Source organism: Ascaphus truei, chromosome 22 (genome assembly GCF_040206685.1).
Source record: "Ascaphus truei isolate aAscTru1 chromosome 22, aAscTru1.hap1, whole genome shotgun sequence".
NCBI classification, from domain to species: domain Eukaryota; kingdom Metazoa; phylum Chordata; class Amphibia; order Anura; family Ascaphidae; genus Ascaphus; species Ascaphus truei.
The window spans coordinates 11,252,059-11,273,812 of NC_134504.1; the positions used below are offsets into that span (position 1 = coordinate 11,252,059).

The 21,754-nt window shown below is 44.7% G+C and overlaps 1 protein-coding gene across 5 annotated transcripts in view; it reads left to right on the forward strand.

Moving 5' to 3' along the window:
• Window positions 1-21,754, forward strand: part of HELZ (helicase with zinc finger) — a 114,322-nt gene that overhangs the window by 84,127 nt on the left and 8,441 nt on the right. For all 5 annotated transcript variants that reach the window (XM_075579967.1, XM_075579971.1, XM_075579970.1 and 2 more), the window contains 5 exons: window positions 2,632-2,848; window positions 5,073-5,149; window positions 5,972-6,542; window positions 7,381-7,621; window positions 10,865-11,372. In XM_075579967.1, the coding sequence (XP_075436082.1) occupies window positions 2,632-2,848; window positions 5,073-5,149; window positions 5,972-6,542; window positions 7,381-7,621; window positions 10,865-11,372 (1,614 nt within the window). The remainder of the gene's footprint in view (window positions 1-2,631; window positions 2,849-5,072; window positions 5,150-5,971; window positions 6,543-7,380; window positions 7,622-10,864; window positions 11,373-21,754) is intronic.

A 21,754-nucleotide genomic window follows, 5' to 3' on the forward strand; every position in this document is an offset into this window, starting at 1 on the left:
CAAATGTGCTTGCTCTGAGCGCCGAGCGAGCACAGGCGCGCGCTCACGCTGGCCACACACATTGCGGCAATGTGTTTCGTCAGCGCGAGCGGGCCCGCTCAGCGCCACACTGGGCGAGGCCTAACACGTAGCTGTGTGCGGTGCTCCAGACTGGTCTGTATATAATCATGCAAGTTGCATTATAAGACTGATTTCTATATGGTTTTTAAGTCCATAGACTTGGAACGAGCACAAAGCCTAAAGCCAGAGCTGTGCAGATTAGTATGGCACATGTTTGTAAGAATGTATTTTGCCTTCATTATACCATTAAAGGTGCAGTTTTCCATACTGCATTCCTTAGTGTTTGGGGGGGGGGAGGGAGAGGGAGAGTGGGCTGATTTTAGGGAATATCCCCCTTTTCGATACCTAGTTTAAAACCCCATTGCGTGCCGGAGGGGTCATTGTGCCTGAGTGCCACGGCGCTTTGGCACAGTGCGGTCCCGTGACCACAGGGGCCATTTTGCATGAAACAGAAGAGTTCTGCGTGTCCATACTGGGCAGATCTCGTCCTGCGCTCCATAAAAAAAACACAGGGCGCAATGTAAGCAGCACAGAAAGACAAACTCGGTTGGGCATGAAGGAGTGCCAGTCCCCAGAACGTAGTGACTACACCCTGGTGCACCCAAAGAGTTAAATGGCAATACGTAACAGGCTCCTTGTGACCTTGGGCAAGTCATTGAATCTCCCTGTGCCTCAGGCACCAAAAAACAGATTGTAAGCTCCATGGGGCAGGGACCTGTGCCTGCAAAATGTCTCTGTAAAGCGCTACGTAAAACTAGCAGCGCTATACAAGAAGAAGTTGTTGTTGTTGTTGTTGTTGTTGTTGTTGTTGTTGTTGTTGTTGTTGTTGTTGTGACGTGCAATGCTTGGCGCCTGTTTTTTCCCCAAAGCATGCCAATTGAGGTCAGTTATAAGTAGATGAGAGGCAGAGGAAACGTTTGAATCGTGGGAGCGCGCACACGCACACACACACACATATATATATACACACATACACACCCGAGTTGTAAAGCAGCTATTCCGGCTGCTCGTGTTTTGTTGCTCCCTATGGTAACCAGCGGGTCTTCCGTAGCTGAACTGAGCTTTTGTGCGTCTCCAGGGACCCAGCAGTTCCTGGGGTACTTACCGGTGAACTTATTAGTTTTAAATCTTCAGGGGAATCAAAATGGCCACAGTCTCATGGCCCAATGGGAAGCTACTAAGTCCTCCATTGTGGCTTCCTGTTACATGGCCATTTTAAAATTCAGTTGAAAGAAAATAGGGATTCAGCTCTGGAGGACCCCACCATAAAAGAATAAGTAAGCTAACGGGGGATGGTTAGGCGGGGGAAGGTTAGGTGGGGTGGTTAAAAGGGGTTGTGTTTTGCACAGGTGAGGGGGTTCTAACCAGGTTACAGTATGTTGCTGGTCTCTGCTAGTATAAAGGTAATTTGCCATTACCATTTCCCTGTAAACGGTTTTATTTGGATTTAGTGAGCTCTCTATTTGTATAATACGCCATTAATTTCAGCTCCGGGACCCCCTACTTCTGGAGATATCTCCGAAATAGGTGCAGGTAGCTGGTCCGGCTGAGCAAGCTGGGCTTCAAAGCTTAAAGTTCCCGCGTCACATGGGCCGATAGGAAGCCGCACCGATGATGTCACAGCTTCCTATTGGCCCACAGGCTGGGAGGTATCTGAACAGAGGACATATTGTGAACCCTGGTAACCGATGGGTGCGGCTACCTGCACATAATTCACATGTAAGTATCCCTGGAATCGGGGGATCCCCGGGGCTGAAATTAAGGGGGTTCAGCTCCGGACACCCCTTGCTTCAACCCTGTATACAAGAAAAATTATTGCAAAAACATTTGCTGCCTTGGATTGCCTCTTTAAACACCTGTATTATTTCACATCATTGCCTGTTTAAATGTTCAAAAGATGAGTTATGTATTTCAACTAGTATATTAGGAACTTGGCCTACCAGTTGTCTGCTGCTAGCCTTAGGGTGTGATTAAATAGAACAAAAACAATGTAAGAAAACACACTGATATTATTTACATCTCGGCAGAAGGGCAAACTGAAAATCTGATTATAGTGTTGAATAATGTGCAGCAATCTTGAAAAGAGACACAAGTTTCTTCACAGTTTCTTTTAAGGAATTTGCAGTGTTTGTGTTTAATATGTCTGGCTGCCTTAAATTAAAACAACTGGCTTGAGAAGTTCTGAAGTTTAAAAATGTAGCAGTATTGGTCGATTTTACTGTAACTCACTACGGGTAAGGTCACCCCGTAAACTTGTGTGTTTGATAACCACATACCATTGTACAAAGTAGATGGCAGAGCTGTATCAGGAAATCTTGTTTGATGGGTGTGTCCAGGTCTGGAAATTCAAAGGAACGATGTTTCTATAGAGTAGCATAATCCAGACTCCATTGAAAACTGAGTCTACTGATGGTGCCAGTGCGTGAGATTGACTCCAGATGAGGGAGACTTGACCAGAGTTAGATTGTGACAGTATCTTTGACCAAAATAGCCTCTCGGTGCATAGTTAAGTTTTAAGGCTCCCCTGCACCATGCGGACTCTCGTGTTGAGTGTATCGCTTCTCATTTTAGGTGCCCTGGCCCGGCTATCAGGGTAGGTTTTCGGTTGACCCCCGTCTCGTGACTCATCCAGCTGCAATGGCGTATAACATGAACCTCCTCCAGGCACACGGGCGCGGGTCCCCCATCCCTTTTGGCCTTGGGCAACACTCTCCAGTCAACGTCGGGCAGCAGGGGCCGCAGCAACTTCAGAATCCGGAGAAGGAGCCGCAGGAACCAAACCGGAATGGTCTGTATTCATTGCTCTGTTTTGCTTTACTAAGCCCCATGCAACAGCGTTCTCCAAACTGAAAGTGTTAATGTGCCCATACTAACTTGGGGAAAACCAGTTGATATCTACATGCGCTAGAGCTGGTGTGAAGGGGCCATCATGTCAGATTTGTTAACAGCCAGTAGACCAGTGATATTTGAATATTTGTTAGGACAAAGAGGTGGAAGAAGCAATCCACCCTAATTCACCGGGTGGTCTTCAGAGCTGAGCCGCGTTATTTTAAGCCCCGGGGACCCCCTGGTTTGCGAGATACCGGTGAAGTTACAGGTGTTACTTCCTGTTTTTTTTTTAAACTGGATTTAAATGGCTGTCCAATAGGAAGCCACAACCAATGATTTTGCCGCTTCCTATTGGCCTGAGCTTTGGCAGCCATTTTGTTTCCCCCGAGGCAGATTTCCAAAACGTTACTGGCAAGTACAGATGTAGCAGCTGTTGCTGATCCCGCTGGCAAGTTGTAGCATGGGGGAGGAACACACACACAACGCGGGATCAACCGCCAATGAACACTAAATAGCCCTGCACAAAAAAGGGGTAGCGCTAACTTGTCATTGCGTGCGCCAGCAGGTGCAAAAACGCCTGCTACATCTGTGTCTCTCGAACTTTGAGGGGGTTGGGGCGTCCGCAGGGCAGCAAATAGGGGCGATTGCTTAAGAAGGACCCCCCCCATTCCAATCCCTTAAAAAAATTAATACAAAAAGGAGTTTAAAAATCCATGAATGACATTCACACCCACACACCTACATGAGTAGATGGGAAAAAGTCTACAAATAAGAAATTACAGCAGAATATGGGAAAATGCAGACAAATGGTCAATCTGCACACTAACCAGAAGAAGATTTACCAAATTATCTTCGGTAACACCGAGGAGACTGAGTAATATTTTTCCTGGCCCGCATATGATGGACATGCCCTAAAACAATTAGATTCTGGAAGGGAATTGTAGTCCTAATAGAGGAGACATTGTGTGGAAATTGACTTTAGATCGGCCAGTTCTAGCTACACCGGTAGACGGGGGTGTAATACACATCATCGCAGGCTCATATACCTTATATTAACAGCAGCAAGGTTTTCAATAGGTGTGGGGTGGGGGTGGGGGCCCGACTCCCCCGAGGAGTCAAGTAATCAGCAGAATGGATGGTATTATGTTGATGGAAAGACTGCCTTCCTTTCTCAAGCACAATACAAACGTGTAAGGGGCGTGTGAGGCGTCGGAACTGCGTTTTTGTAACCCCCTCCCATCTTATTTTCTGTACAATAATGAAAGCGTAGGAGGAACTTCTTTTAAGCGGCTCCTAATAACTTAGAAATAACCCAAACGCAGATATACGACACAATGTAATACAAGGTTTCAAAAGATATCTGCTGATGGTTTTTGTGAGTTGCAGACTTAAAGTTAACTGAGAAGCAATCAGCAATCCAAGGGCCTTTTCTTTCTTTTTCTTACACAGGATTGAAGCAGGGGGTCTCTCGGATCTGAACCTCACTAGTTTCAGTTCCGGGGACCCCCTGCTTCTAGAGATACTTTAGGGGGTGCCGGTATCCTGAATTTTGTTTTTATTTTTTTTAAAGCTTCAGCGTCACGTGGGCCAATAGGAAGCCGCACCCGATGACGTCACGGCTTCCTATTGGCCCGCAAGGTGCGGTAGCTTTGAAACGTCGCTATTGCGCGATCACTGCTAGCGAGTGGCTACCGGCGCACCCTCCGACGGTAAGTATCTCTGGAAGCAGGGGGTCCCTGCATCTTAACTGCATGGGGTTCAGCTCCGGAGACCCCCTGTTTCAATGTTTCAATCCTGTGTAAAAAAAATTCTTTTAATAAATGTAAGAAAAGGGAAAGAAAAAAAAAGCCCTTGGATTGCCTCTTTAAAGAATGATGCCATACCTCATGCATGACATTTTGTGCAACATTTAGTCCTGGAGATTGTCCAGCACAAAATGTTTCTGTGACTTTCCAGCCCCCTATATTCATCAGAAGTGCAGCAATACGCAGAATCCTTTAATAAGGAGACACTACATCATGTGGATGAGCGCCTTCATCGGCAGCTAGTGCTGTCTATAGGTCTTTGAATGGAATGTACTTTAAGAGTCGATGGTTCCGTAAGCTGCCAGCACCAGGCAGAGTAACAAGAAGGTAGAATAGCGCAAAGAAAACGGTTACATTCACGTGTCGTACATCTTTCAGGTAAAAGTGAGAACAGTTCGGGACCTGAAATGAATAAGCTCCGTACACCTGAGAAGAAGCCTCCAGAATCTAAACCGGTATAGTGATTACGTGTTTAATCCTATCACTGTAATTGTGCATTACACTGTCCAATACTAAGAGACCTACAGTGTTTGAGTCATTAGTCATTATTCATACATTTATTCAAGAACTTCATTATAAGTAGATAGGAAAAATTTATATTTGTGTTTTATCATAGTATTAAATACTAATTATATGTCTATCTATTGTTAGATTTTTTTTCCTTAGGATGGTAAAAATGACGTTTGCCTCATCTGCCTTTTCCATACTTGGTTATATCATTTTTCCAATGGTGTCGCCATCCTTTACTCATCCAATATGCAACTTTTCTTTTGTCCTGTGTTAAAACTATACTTTTGTGTCTATTCACAAACTTCTTTTTAACTACCATTTGTAGCAAGTTACAAGGTTAAAGCACTGTCACAATACAACCTCAGCTGAGAGCGCACGTGGGAAATGAAGTCCATGTATTTTTTATAAAACATACTGTATTTAGCATAGGTCTGGTGGCCTCAGCTGGCACTCACCTTTGTACAGTGAAGGGTTTTGCCACAGTCGACATGTAAGAGCCTTACCTTTTTATCTGATTTGTAATGCTCCTCAATGACTTGGCCAAAACTATTGGACGGTTCCTTTTGGCTTTGCCCGTTTAAAACATCCAAGCCAACTACTTAGTCACCTATTGATAAGGTGAAAGAAACCCCCCGTCTGTCTGATCCCTGGGGTTTGAAGAAGCTTCTCATGATTGAAATATGAACGAGGCACGAGGTTGAGCCGTACACTTGTCATCCGATAGTTTTCTAAAAATATAATGTGCTGATATGTTCTTCATTTTGTAGGTTGACTTGGACCCAAATGCCCAAACAAGAAGCCCTGAATCTAGAGCCAACGCTGGTTTCCTCAACCCTAAATTTCACCGTAAAGATAATCCCAATCAAAGACCTCTGAACATCCACCTCACTCCCCCACACCCGCAGTATGCCATGCCGAATCGTCACTATCCACACCTGTCCCAGTTACAAAGGCCGCCGTACCCCTTGCAACAGCAGCAAAACCTCCTAACCCAGCAACCAAACCATTTACCTGAACTGCAAAACCAAATACCTCCTCAGCAGGGCCAGGTTGTCCAACAGCATAACCATTTAAATCAGCAGCCCCCGCCACAACCCTCGCAGCTCTCCCCCGCCTTCCAGCCCAGCCCCAACCACTCGTTTTTTAACAACCCAATGCCCCACCGGCCTCATTCTCCGGGTGTAGACGGGATGATGCCAGAACAGCCACCTCCTCCCATGCTCCAAGACGTCGGTAACCCTCTTCGGTCGGTCGCCCAACATAATCCAATGCTGGCCTCGCATATGAACAATTTTATTGAAGACAGCCCCCAGGGGATAGGAGCTGGGGAAACTTTAGGTAAGCGGTGTTTATGCATTTTAGAAGCTCCGCTGTTACAAGGCTGGTAACGTGCATTTCTTTAGGATATTGTGCTGGTTTTTGTTTCACAAAGTATACATTGTAACTTTGTAATGTAGAAGTGATTACCAACGCGATTCACAATGCATTTGGCAAAAAGAATATGTAATGGCGGATCCCAGGCAGTAGAGCGGGTTCCTGAGCCAGTGTGGGGACTGCGTAAGGTCCCAAACGGCACCTTAGCGTGGGGGGGGTATCGCTCGCACTTACAGCAGGAGCTTCCAAACTCGCTCCCCACAATGCTTTGCTGCCACAGCAGCAAGGCATTGTGGGGCGTGACTTTGGAAGCTCCCACAGTGAGTTACAGCTATACCCCCCCTTCCCCATGCTGCCTGCCACACTGAGGGGCAGTTTGGGGTATTCTTAAGCGTGTGTTCCCCCATGAGCTCAGGACACTATACTGCCTGGGATCGGTCACACGGTGTCAGCGATAGTCTGAGGAGTCGGCGATAAGATTTATTCATTAGGAACAAATATTTTCTAGCAGGGGGAGCACAGTGTAATAAAGGCTGGGAACCAGTACAATATAGCATTAGAGAGTACGGACAGCGGTTTTGCCAAAATGTTTTGATGTAGTAGAATTGCTAAAAGATATATTTGAAAAAAGGGCGTAGAATGTATAGAGGCAACGTTTGCAATGCCCGCGCATTTTGCGACACAAACTGAATTTAGTTTTTCTCGGCTTTACCGTGCTTTTTTAACAGTGCCACATTTCCTAATCTGCCATAAAAGTGACTGCACCTAAACGCCCCAAATCTCCCTTTTTCCCCCGTTGTAGATCGCTTACATGGAAATGTAGCCTTGGAAACGTTAAGGCAGCAGCAGCAGACCAGGCTACAGCAGTGGAACGAGCATAACGCCTTCCTCAGTCAAGGCAGCATCCCATACCCCCACCACCCTCACCCTCACCTGCAGTATCTCCCCCAGCAACCAATGGGAGTACCGCAACAGCAGCTAGTTAGGCCAAACTGGAAGCTTCCCAACAGTGCTGAAGATGAATCGGAAGCAGCTTATTCCAGGTACGGCTATGTGGAATATATCATCACATCCTTATTGTTTTGTATGTATTCTAGGCTTCACTCAAGGAGAATAGATTATCCCCAACAGGGGAGAAATGGGGCTCAAAGGTGTGGGATGCACTCATTGAAGAAAGAGACATTCTGGAATGGATATTCTTCCAATATGTTCCCTTCAATGATAAATAAATGCAATGTAGAATACACCCTAAGCAAGTCTTATAATTAATTCAATTGTAGAGTATGTCTTGATGGTTGAAATATGGAGCTGAAATCCCACTCAGTCTGGAGTGCAAATAAGGCAATACATTGTAAGTGTCCCAAATTCCAAGGGCAACCTCCTAGTATCAAGACCGTCCAACAGTAAATGGAAAAGTACTCACGGATGAATAAGTGACTGTTCGCTCCTGGTGGAATGCACACGTAGCCGGAGTCTTCACTTGCCGGGTGTAATCCTCAGTGTGCCGTGCGCTGAGAGCAAACGAACGCGCTGAGAGCAAACGAACATGAGAAGAAGATGGCACGAAGCCAAAAATCGCTGCACCATTTGAATAATTCAGTGAAGAGGGTGAAGATAAAACGATTTATTAGAGCAAAAAAAACGGGAGAAAATGACACTGACCTGTTCCTCTCCGTGGAGTACACTTTGATAACGCTCCACGGAGAGAAACAGGTCAGTGTAATGTGCTCACGTTTTTTGCTCTAATCGTTTTATTTTCACCCTCTTCACTGAATTATTCATGTGGTGCAGCGATTTTTGGCTTTATGCCATCCTTTTCTCCATGTTCACTCAAGGAGAGATGTCCCCCTTCCGGTGAAGGCTTTCCGTTGTCCGAGTGGCCGTATTGGTAGTTTCTTGGCTGTAATGGAGCAGTTAGTTCACTCCCTTTTTCTTTATCCACCCCCTTTTCTTGTACATAGATATGAAACGGGCGCTGAACGGTGCTATTTTCAGCTCCTGGGAACCCCTCGGTTTGCGAGATATTTAGCGCTGAAGGTGCGGCCGGTACCGTCCCCTCAAAGGGAAACAATATGGCGGTTCAAATCTCCCGCGTCACGTAGGACCTGACATTGCAACTTCATAATGGCCCTTTTGACACGTGGGGGGTGGGGGGTGCGGATTGAAAAACCGGGACGTACCAATGCTGCCTTTGCTGGTGGGTAGCAGTGGTACCCGGAGTTGAAATGAACGCGGTTCAGCTGGAGGGACACCCAGCGCCCCCATTCATGAGGTAGAGCCAGAGGGGCACTGCTGCTTTGTCTGGATGTGAGTCCGTGTAACACACATGCATAGGACTGAGGACAGTACCTGAGAGAGAATTAAAAGTGAGGTCAGGTATTATCTGTAGGGAAACCGGGGAAGACACCAATTTTATTTTCCTCAACTTCTCCGCATTCTAGTTGTTTACTTAATGAAAGAACACACTAACACCCTGTTCAGACCTGTAAAAGATGTTACTAATATTTATATGTTTCAGACAGTCCAGGGGGAGCACATATGGGAAACAAATGACAAATATAAAACAATTTAAGTGCAGACGTTTTGGATATAGAGATCAATGATGTGTTGAAAATCTTGGCTCTAAAGGTGAATCTACTCACAAGATGGTTGTGGTTAAAAATGCAGTTAGCAGATACCTAGACACCTATTAACCCCAAGTATTACACACTCCTGACGAAGCCATACACAGCTTCCAAGAGCTGGGCGAAACGCGTTGAGTGGTTTCTTGGATCAGTGAGGGACCCGTAGCTTCACCACCCACAGAGCCGTGACGTCACACGCACCGGAGGACACACTGAGAGGAGTTGGACTCTTGAGGTGCAGGCGAAGGAGCTCCGGGACGGCGAGGGGAGGCGGTGAGAGCTGCACAGTACCCACAGATTTCACATTGATTGTGATAAATGCTTACTTTTAACTAGCACATTGTAAGTGCACATTTTATATGTTTCATTTTTATATAAAGTTTATATCAGATCGCGCTATGTAGTGCTGTCTTTCTCCTCTACATATACCATCTCCCAACTGACGAGACGTGCCTGGAGGGAATCCCACACACCACTATATCCATATGGGCAGCAGCCCTATCTGCTAACTGCATTTTTAACCACAACCATCTTGTGAGTAGATTCACCATTTAGAGCCAAGATTTTCAACACATCATAGATCTCTATATCCAAAACGTCTGCACTTAAATTGTTTTATATTTGTCTTTTGTTTCCCATATGTGCTCCCCCTGGACTGTCTGAAACATATCTTTCTTCCTGGAACCCATGAAACAGGTTCCACCAGAGGGTTTGAGCAGGGTTATTTAATATCTGTCTATAATTTTGGTTTTATTCAAATTTAGCATATCACTCTAATTGCACTGGATTTTGCATTTGTCACTTAATGTTAAGTAGTTAGCGCCTTTATTCACTTTAATTCACAATACTAATATTTATATGCCTCGTGTCTGTCCCGATTAGATAGAGGTGGTGTTTTTCCATTGGCCACACTGATATTGCCCGATATTCACCAATTTTCAGATCTGTTCTACGATTCCATGGTTAAGTTCCCAGCACTCAATAAGACTTCAATGAAATAATCTCGGAATAAGCCAAATCGAATTTGAATATGATAACGTATGTGTAAACATAAGCTCACTGACTATGGTGACGTGCAATCTGTCACATCTGTAACGCAAAAGGGATTGCAACATGAGGAGATTGGTTAAGGGAAGGAAGGAGGGGGGGGAGAAAGGAGAGGGGAAGGATATAGGGAAATAAGGGGGTCAGTGTTTTTGGGGGGTGAGCCCCTTCAGACCTGAAGAAGGCTTATTCCGAGATTATTTCATTGAAGTCTTATTGAGTGCCGGGAATTACACTATTTTTCATTTATGTTGTGGAGGGTCTAGAGTCCGTCCCTGTTCCCGCTGCACCACCATTCATCTCCATATCATCCAATATTGCAGTAATTGAGTGCGGTCTATTTACTGTACTTGTTCATATAAGAGATCTGGTGCAATGTGTTACATACATGTTACTGCTACATACCACAACATATAAGGCCTGCATGGTTCCGATCTGTACATTAGCCATTTCATTTCCAAAGCGATGCGTTTCAGGCCCTGCCAACATTGACGGTTAAAAGACTAAAGTAGGGTTTCTCGGTTTTGGTGCTGGTCCCTAAGACATGGTGGCTCTCTTATTTGCATCTAGTTTTACAGTATGCGTGTTCCTGCCCTTAATATTCTCTGCGCTCTCTAGGTTCCAGGACTTCTTACGAGAGCTGTCCCACCGCGATCAGAGTGAAAACCGCGACCTCTCTGAAATGCCTCCTCCGCAGTCCAGGCTGTTGCAGTACAGGCAGGTCCAGCCCAGGAGTCCACCAGCACTCTCTTCCCCTTCCTCCAACCACAGCGCTCACTACCCGAACTTCAGTGAAAACAGCAGAGACATGGAGATGTCGAACAGTCCAGCATTTCCTCCCCACCTGGCCCACATGTACAACAGCCCTTACCCCATGCAGTCTGGACACATAACCCCACCGCCACTGAAGTACCTGCAGCCCGATGGATCATGGACATACGCTAGCCTCCCGCAGAATCACCTAATGGGACAGGGGTTTCATTACGGCATGTCCCCTCTGCAGCACCGACCACCGCAGAGCCCATTCATACAGCTGCAGAACCATCAGCAGACCGTTGGTCAGGAGGCCTTTCACCCCCATGCATCCCGAGCAGTATCCGCCTCTTCACTCCACAACTTAGAAGAGGTAAAAGACTTCATGTCTATGTTTTATTCCGGGGGGGGGTGGGTTGGGGCAGAAGGGGAGGTTACATTCACATTCTTTTCTACGTTCCCGCTTGCTTGCCAGCCAACCTGATGCCTTGGCCAATCTGACCACCCAGCTGGATATGCCCCGTCCATGTCTGACCCTCTCGGGACAGGCAGCCACCTAGAGGTTTTAGACCCTGCAGTTGTCTTCTTTGTAGATCTGCAGTGCATACTGTAAATATTTTCACACACGCACGACAAGCGCCTGCCCAGATCACAAGAGGCCCCGGCACATTCGTGCAAATCCCACATGTCACAAGCAGCTGCGTTTTGCCTTTAATTCTGCTGCTTCCTTGAAGGAGCGTGTAACTGCCTCGGTGCGTTTAACCAATTCACTGCAGCACCTGGGTCTCGAAATCAGGGAATGGTTTCAAAAATCAAATGTGTGTCTGGTAGAAATTGCCACCCTCCCCCTCAAAGTTGACAATTGTCACTTTGTAGGGTTGAGTTGCTCTGTAGTTTGACGCTTTAAACATCCTTTTCCCCTTATTTTGTATGGTCAGGAGACGGGTGGCTTAGAGTTAACAATTCAAGTAACACGTATTCCACTTGAAATGAATGAAACCTAATGCAATGCTAATGTAACTCTGTGACCCACTTGTCATTATTTAAATCAGGGCATGTATTGTATGTCTGAGCAGTATGTTGTATCAGGGCATGTATTGTATGTCTGAGCAGTATGTTGTATCAGGGCATGTATTGTATATCTGAGCAGTATGTTGTATCAGGGCATGTATTGTATGTCTGAGCAGTATGTGTATCAGGGCATGTATTGTATGTATGAGCAGTATGTGTATCAGGGCATGTATTGTATATCTGAGCAGTATGTGTATCAGGGCATGTATTGTATGTCTGAGCAGTATGTGTATCAGGGCATATATTGTATGTCCGAGCAGTATGTTGTATCAGGGCATATATTGTATGTCCGAGCAGTATGTTGTATCAGGGCATGTATTGTATGTCTGAGCAGTATGTGTATCAGGGCATATATTGTATGTCCGAGCAGTATGTTGTATCAGGGCATGTATTGTATGTCTGAGCAGTATGTGTATCAGGGCATGTATTGTATGTCTGAGCAGAAATAAGCAGGTTTTCTGTAACGCTAAATATCTGTAATTAAAATAAGGAAACTGGTCATTCCTGCACATATTGCCGGCTGAAGTGAAATCCGTTTCATCGTCAAATTCCGCAGAGCGGCAATTTATTCAGGGCTACCTTTGCTTGTGAGATGTTAAGCCAGGGGGTTTTCAACTACAGTCCTCAAGGACCCCCCCTCCCAACAGGTCAGGTTTTCAGGATATCCCTGCTTCAGCACAGGGTGGCTCAGCCTGTGCTGACGCAGGGATATCCTGAAAACCTGACCTGTTGTGGTGTATTGAAGACAGAAGTTGAGAAAACCCCTGTGTTAATGGGTTAGCTCATCTCTGTATAGAAGATGCGTTTCTCCTGCTGGCAGTTAGTAAGATAATTCTCTGCATACTTTTCAAGCATAGAAATAAAGCCTTGGGTTTTCAGTGTACAGCAGGGCCCCGGGTATACGGCGGGTTCCGTTCCAGAGGCCCGCCATATAGCGAAAATCGCCGGAAAGCAAATCCGGCGATTTTCAGTGCTGCGCATGCGCACACCGGCATTTGCGGCGTTCTGCGCATGTGCGACCTGCGGTCTGCGTGCGCAACCGGCGGTCTGTGCATGCGCGCCGGGCGCACCCGCCAGTTCTGTGCATGCGCGATTTTAAATTCAACATGGCGGCCCCCTTCTCGGTGCCGCCGTATCAGCGGATCGCCGAAAAGCGGAGCGCTGAGAAGCGGGGCCCTGCTGTATTTCATCTGAATTCTTTAATAGAGGCTGAAGAGTCTATTCTAAGCACTTCAGGGCATTGCAATCATACACGCATGTTGCTGCTTTTCTTGCCCTTTGTTTAACCACTGTAAATAATCCACGTGCCCTTATTAAAGTAATATCACACACATTACCCGAATGAATCCTCTTAAAGCGGCGGTCCACGCCGATCGCCATTTTGTTTACATTTCATTTTTTACTCGCTACGAGATCTCCTCCTTTCGCCCCTTTCTTTCCAGCACGGTTTTATTTTTATAATCTGACGCTCCCTTCGGGAGATCCAAGCGTTTGATTTATTAAGTGTTCTGGGCGGTTAAAATGGAGGTCTCCCCGTTCCCTGCGCCGTCTAATGGTTGCCATGGTAACGTCAGATGCTAGAGATGAAGAAAATCTTGATTTTAATTTTTTTAACTGTTAAAAAAAAAAAAAAAAAAAAAATTGCCAGCAGGAAATATTTGGAGGGCAATATACTAGGGTGATGTGTATGAAGCTAATTTAGGCTTCTAAGGGAAATTTCTACTTTAAATGTTTTTGTTTTTTTCATCTTTTCAATATACTTGAAAGTAAATTTGGTTGAGGAAAGTTCCCCTCTATTCCCTGCATATAGTCATTGGAGGATTCAAAGGGATTTATATACCATCTTTGTACATACCCCTTTATGCCTCGGTATTGCCTACTAGTAATATAACTGTAACTGCCATCCTGAGATACGGTCTTTGTGCTGAAGCAATGTACCTACATCGGTTAGAGTTTCTTGAGCTCTAACTGGAAACTATTCCTTTGGCATTCCTAATTTCCCACTAACCTCTAAATGCCCTATAAAATACTTATTGCTTTCCATGGATGATAGGATAACGGAGCGTTATCTCCCTTGAAGGGCCTTTCCGATGGTAGTTCTATATTTTCATCTTTGCTATAATGCGGGATTCAAACATTCCTGTTAGCTGGTTGTTCAACAGCTGTTCTTACCCTGCGTTTCATACTAGTGTATGAGATCTAGTGCTTGGTTTGATAGTTGGCACAAAGAACTCGCACACCATCCTTTTGATTGCTTCTCTCCTTTGTTTTTTTGGCACCTGGCATGATTCAGAATAAAAGTAAAGCCAGTGAGTAACCGGTTTAAATATGTTGCAGACCAGAATACATTTGCTCAGAAAGGAAATGATTGTGACTTGTCGTTTGAAATGCTTGATTTTTTTTTTTTTTTTTTAAAGTTAAGGTGATCAAAATGTATTTGTGCCCGTGTGAGAGATCCTCGCCTGCTCCTAGTACAGTATTTTATATTGTCGCATTTCTTCAGAACATCTGCCACTTTTGTGACTGCCAAATCAGAGGGAAGCTGCTGTCAAGTTTTAGAATTCAAGGTTACAATGTTACATTGAAACAGTATGAGAAGCAAAGATAAGGGACTGTTTTAATGTCGCTGGCAAGATACGTTTTTCTTCCACATTCGGAACTATTTGATCTTTTTTTCCAACTTGGGAAAAGCTTACTGTGCAGTAAGGGATTTTACTTATGGCACGGTAAATATGACTTCTTTTTTTGTTTTAGGTTTCTGTTAATAAAACATCAGCTGAATGCATGTCCTCTAACATTATATTGGCAATTCACGCTCTGATAACAAAATACCTTGTGAAATGTGCCCTCTTAACCCATCTGAAATTGAATAGGTGAGCGTGTATAACGATCACGTTTTGCTGTACACATTTAAAATGTAGATGAACTAGATAAACAAATACCATAAGGGCCTTATTTTGCACAGTCCAAAGTCAAAGGGGAATTTTGTCCGAACGGCCGCTTACAAGTGTACAGAAATGACCCCCAGGTCATTATTTTTTTGGGACAACTCCCCACACGGGGAAACGTCTGAGTACGTCGGCATCTCATGCACATGGGGTTCTGGTCTTTGCTGTGCCTTGTATTGAGGGACGTGTGTTTGACATTGGCGAGAAAATGTTGGTGAAAACCTTTAGGATTTTCACATATTTCAAGCATAAAATGTTATTAGATCTTAATCTAAGGCCTAATAATAGATTAAGATAACCTGATCAGAACAAATGACACACAAACCTGATACTTTTTCAGCATTTATTTATCCACAAATGATTCAATATTCAATTTTCATGTGTGAGAAAGTATGTGAGCCTTTAGATGCAGTACCTGGTGGTGCCCCTTGAGAAGCAATTACTTCAACTGCGTGTTTCCTGTTGGTCAGTCTCTTGCATCTGGTTTAATCAATTTTAGCCCATTCCTCCTTACATAACTGCTTCAACTCAGTGACATTTCAGGGCTTCCTTACATGGACAGTTCGCTTCAGTTCCTGCCACATGTCGATCGGATTTTTGACTAGGCCATTGTAAACCGCAACGTTTCTTCTTCTGCAGCCATTCTTTTGTAGATCTACTTCTATGTTTAGGATCATTGTCTTGCTGCATGACCCACTTTCGCTTCAGCTCACAGATGGAGGCCTAACATTCTCCTCTGGAATCTTCTGATACAATGCAGAATTCCTGGTTGTGTCAATGATGGCAAAAGCCGCCCCAAACCATCACACACCCACCACCATGCTTGACGGTTGAGCTGAGGTTCTTCTGTTTGGACGTATTGTTTGGTTTTCATCATAACGTTTCTGATTGAGGCCAAAAAGTTTTACCTTTTACTCGTCTGTCCATGGAACATTGTTCCAGAAGTCTTGTGGATCATCTATTTCAGTGGCGTACCGTAGAGATTTTGGTAAGACCGCTCCTGGGTTGAGTGACTGTGGTCTGGAACTTTCTCCATTTGTAGACTATCTGTCTAACTGTGGATTAGTGGCACCTCAAAGCTTTATAATGGTTTTGTAACCCTTTCTAGACTGAGCATCAATACCTGCTTTCTGAGGTTGTCAGATTTCTTTTGAACGTGGCATGATGTATTTCCACACACCTGTATTGTGAAGACCAAACCCTTTCTGATCTTTATATAGGGTGGGGCCTCCCAAACTCTCACCTGAAGATCTACCTAATTATTTAAACCCCTGATTCCAATTATCCCCATTAATTTAGCTGATACAACCAGGATTTCACTTTGGCACATACGCTGACTCTTAATTACTCATTGTTTAGTCTAATTCATTCATCATTTTGTTTCAAAAGACATGGAATTGGTTAATATAAACCCTATTGGATATTTAAGAAAAGTTTTGAATCAAGAAGGTTGTCATGGAAAAACGATGGAATTTGAGTAATTATCATTGGGGTTCACCAACGTTTCCTCGTCACTGTAGTTATACCCTTCATTACCTTTTATTGCGTTTGTGTTAAATGCCTTCTAATTCTGAGATGAGGGCCCCCGTCGACGAATCTAAAGATCTGCCTTTTCTTGTCCATTTCCTCTCCTACGTGTTTATTTAGCCACATTGGTTTAGACTTGTTTCTTTTATATTGATTACCCAAGGATATACACGAAGTAAAGCCTGCCCATTTATCTTCTATATTTTTCCCTACAAAAACATCATCCAGATGTTTTCTTTGTAGATTAGTCCTCGGTTTATTAAAATCTGCCTTTCTAAAGTTTAACGTCTTTGTGGAACACAAGTCATATGTTTTTGCCAATTTATTACAAATGAGACCATGTTATAATCACCATTTCCCAAATGTTCCAGGAATTTAATATTTCTTATTACTTCTATATTGTTTGATATTAGCAAATTTAGTATTGCCCAAATGTTGGTTCCTCAGTAATGTGGGTCATGTAATTGTCTTTAAACACTCCCAAAAACCTGTTTCCTTTTGTTGTAATGCTAATCTCATTGCCCCTGTCTGTCTGGATAATGAAAATCACCCATTAAGCAAACATGACCTAGTTTTGTTGCCTTCTCCTTTTTGCAAAGGTATTTTGGCTTCCTCTATCTCACAGATATTTGGTGGTTTACAGCATATCCCTACAAACATTTTCTTTGTACTTTTACCTCCACTGCTAATTTCTATTCCCAAGGTCTCTACATTTTCATTATTCCCTTCATAAACATCTTCCCTTGTAATAGGTTTTAGATTCGGTTTAACATATTAACATACTCCACCTCCTCTTCTGTTAGCTCCATTCTTCCGAAAAGGAAATAATCCTCTAAATTAACTGCCCAGCCATGAGTTTTATCCCACCATGTTTCGGTAATGCCTATGATATCATACTGCTCCCTTGTAGCTATTAAGTTAAGCACACCCATTTTTTCTGTACGGCGTCTTGCCTTTCTACTCCAATTGGTTTTAGTCTTTAGAAGTTTTCTAGTATTATCTGTATTTAATATGGGTGTCTCCCTGCCTGCTTGCCAAACTTCAACTTGCCCCCATTCTACCTCCATAACCCCTTTCTATTTCCCCATCCCTATCTATTCTATTTAGTTTATTTGTTTCTTGTCCCTCCCGCTCCATCCTAGTTTAAAATCTCCTCCAACCTTTTTAGCATTCTCCCCCCTAGCACAGAAGATCCCTCTTCATTGAGGTGCAATCCATCCCTACCATAAAGATGGCACCTCTCAGAACAGGAGTCCCAGTGCTCTAAAAAACCCAAACCCCTCCTTCCTACACCACTTTCTTAGCCATGCATTAACCTCCCTAGTCTCTGACTGTCTCCCTGAGGTAGCGCATGGCACTGGTAGTATTTCAGAAAATACTACCTTGGAGGTCCTTGCCTTAAGCTTGCACCCTAGATCCCTGAAACCATTTTTAGTACCCTCCATCTTTCTCTAACGTTGTGCCAAGACCACTGGGTCAGTCTCAGCCCCGTCCAACATCTGTCTACCCTATCCACAATGTGCTGAACTTGAGCCCCCGGCGGGATGCAACAAACTGTTGGGGTCATGCGATCGTGACGACAGATTGCCCCATCTACCTTTCTACCACCACAATCTTTCTTGGTCTCTGAGTATCCCAAGTCCCCTCTGTGCTGGAGGAGCTATTCCCCAGGCTGCTAGAGGAGTCGGTCTCCCCCAGCCTTGCCATTCCTGCCTTGACATTCCCAATATCTTCACTCAATATGCAAATCTATTGGGATGGGTCAGCTCAGAACTGGCCTGCCTCTTCCCCCTGCATCCCCTTCTAACTGTTACCCAGCTACCTGCCTCTCCCTGTTCCTCACTCACAGCTCCACTAGTCCCAGCCTGTGTGTGTGTTTGTGTATAATATGTGTATAATATATAATGGGTGTGTGTGTGTGTAATATATAATGTGTGTATAAATATATCTTAAAATATATTAGCACACAATAGGATGTGTGCTGATCCTGTGAAGCTTACAAATTCTGAACTGTGTGCGTGTTTTAATGTGTATTACACGGTTGATCACCCCTTTTCTCCTGCACACCCTACACTCCATTGGCCTCCGTGATGCAGTCCTCTCCTTCTTCCCGTCCTACCTATCCAACCGCTCCTTCAGTGTTTCCTTCTCTGGTGTCTCCCGCTTTCTGTCAGGGTTCCACAAGGCGATGTCATTAGACCTCTGCTCTTCTCATTCTGTACCTCCTTCTCCCGGTGAACTAATGCACTCTCCATGGTATCTAACACCCACAAACCCCAAACCTTAATAGATCCAGTTGTGCAGCTGGACCTCCACCCCGAGTCAAACTCCGTCCCACAATAAGCAGCCACTTTACCTTCTGTTTAAACATTGTCCATCATTCCCCGTAGATTGTAAGTTCTGAGGATCAGGGCCCTCGTTACCTTCTGTATCAGATTGCGCTGGTCAACAGATGAACCAGCACACTCAAAGTAAAAAAATAAATAATTAATGGTGATTTATTAGCCAGATCGACATTTTGGTCCCCAAAGGGACCTTTTTTCAAGATGCCCTGCAGACAGTCTATGTATATATGCATAACGCACAGTGCCTATTAAGCTGCTATATGTTAGTCTCTATATAATTACATCAAGGGAGAGCTGACAAAAAGCTATGCATATACATAATAAAAAAACAGAGCTCTGTCCTGCGGCTCAGACTCCATGCATAAGGGCGTCAGCTGGCCCATTACTTTTAATTTAAAAATACATGTTTCCACATTACATACAATGTATAGAAAGGTCTGCGGACTCCTCTGTGTGTGGATGGTGAGCCATGGGATTGTGCTCTGCAGAACGGGTTTCGTATGTTACTATAGGATGTCAAGCAACAGCTGCAGGAACCCAGCTGTTCAGACAGTTGTCTTTAATAGTTTACTGTAAGTGGAATAAGATCTCACTCAAGGAGAAACTAGATCTGTTAGGACAGATTTTTTTTTTTGTTTTGTTTGTTATAAAGATTTTCATCAAGTTCTAGCAGCTCTGGTCCCGTCGAGTTGAAGATTTGTGTAGGTCAGTATTTTTCAACAGGGGTTCCTAGGAGCCCTTGGGTTCCTCGGGCATCCCTAAAGGGTTCCCTGCAAATTTTGAAAAATTGTACCAAATACAGAATAATTTACAATGCATCTGATCTCCGACGCGCTATTAGAGAGGGTTGGGGTTCCTTACAATGCATCTGATCTCCGACGCGCTATTAGAGAGGGTTGGGGTTCCTTACAATGCATCTGATCTCAGATGCGCTATTAGAGAGGATTGGGGATCCTTACAATGTATCTGATCACAGACGCGCTATTAGAGAGGGTTGGGGTTCCTTACAGTGATGACAGACGCGCTATTAGAGAGGATTGGGGATCCTTACAATGTATCTGATCTCAGACGCGCTACTACAAGGGGTCGGGGTTCCGCAGAATTTCACAATATGATAGTTTTCGTTAACCAAAAAAATGAGTGTTACTCTGTTAGGGTTTTTTTTTTTTTAATTGTGCTATTGGGTCAGCAGAATAGTTCTTTCATATAACAATCCTGTGTGTAGTTGTTGTTTATGTGTAAGGGTTTGAATACTAGGCCCACAGTAATGCTTGAGGCTAAAGTTAAAATAATATACTATAGAAGGTAACAAAAAGTGCAGACTTAGATGTCCACTGTTCTGTTACGGTATTAGTTGTTAATTAACATGCTGCAAATGAGGGCCAAGCTCGTCCTGCTTCTCGCATTGATTTTAAGGGCGTTGATAGCTGTTGGCGCGCATACGGAGAGAGAAGATAGATGATATATTTGTGCCTGCTTCTGCGCAGGTTCTTCTTGGCGGCGCGTGCGGCGACGGATGCTTCTGTGCATGCGGCAACGCCCGCATCTGCGTATGCGTGACCAACATGGCATCACTTCCGTTACACTCTTCCATGAAGGAGATTTGTGCCATGAGATTTAACTAGGTGCCAGCAAAGAAGTTTTGCTTCAAAAGTTTTTAACCCACTGGTGTAGGTTGCCTCTCAATGAATACGCATTGGTCCCTCCTTTACTTATATACTCATGATGAAGAAACCTGTAAGATTTTAGAAGCTCTGTACAGTATTTAATCTATAAAAGGAACAACAAATCTGTAGTCTTGGAGAGTGCCTCGGTGCCTAAAATGTTGTCTATCCTGCTGTGCTAGCGTGAGCAAAAAACAGGATATGGTGTGCTGTGTCCGGCAGCGGCGGTGACTGACAAGTCAGCGCTGCTTAGTTGGGGGGGGGGGGTTGAGGGGGAAGGGGTTTATCTGAGAGCAGGTAGCAGTGAAGGGTCGAGCAGAGCACTCCAAGGCTCTGCTCACCGCTGCTCTCAATTATAGCTCGTACCATAATTAGTGGTGCTGTGATGCAGGAGCGTACTAACCGGCAGGGCAGACACTTTACTTACGTTTGCATTTAAAATGTACAATTAACATTTGGAAGTGAAATACGGTTTCTTGGTACCACCACCCTTAACCAAGAGTCCTTTTCATACGTGTTAGACCCCATTTGTGCTTTACTAATAGTTGGGATGATGTGTGATAGCACTAAAGCCCGTGACTGTTTTATTTTGTGTGTGTGAACGTTTCTGTGCAGGTATAATTTATTGTAATGATTTCATTGTTAAATTAACAGGTTTGAAGAGACTGCGTGATCTACGAGATGTATTACTGTACGTAGGTTCGTTCCCCGACATGTTTAGTGTCATTGGTCTCCGTTTGCAGGGCAGTAATTGATCAGTTACCTTCGTTTTTCGCTTTGTCCCTCCATGGCAGTACAAACGAATGGGGAATAAGCCCCGCCTAGTCTGGGATAAGACAAAACTTGAAATAGATCAGGTTCCATCAGCCTCTATAAGGCTACGGTCCCAGCGCCTGCGCTGCACGCGCGCCTGCGAGGTTTGCGACGCGTGCAGCCGAGTTCCCCGGTCTGCAGTGAGCTGCAGGGGGGGGGGGGGGCGGGACAGGGGAGCGGCCGTGACGTCACCCGGCTGGTTCGCCCTCATTGGCTGAACCGCCGGGGGCGTGGCCTAGCACTCCGTCGCGAGTCCTGATCTCAATTCTCTTGAGCGCAGTAGTTTGTCGGCTCAGCGCGGCGGCCCCCCCCCCTCGCAGCGGGCCCGGCCCCATTGTGGGGCGGCTCTTGTCCCTGCAGCGTCCGCCACAGCGGGCGCTGCAGTAA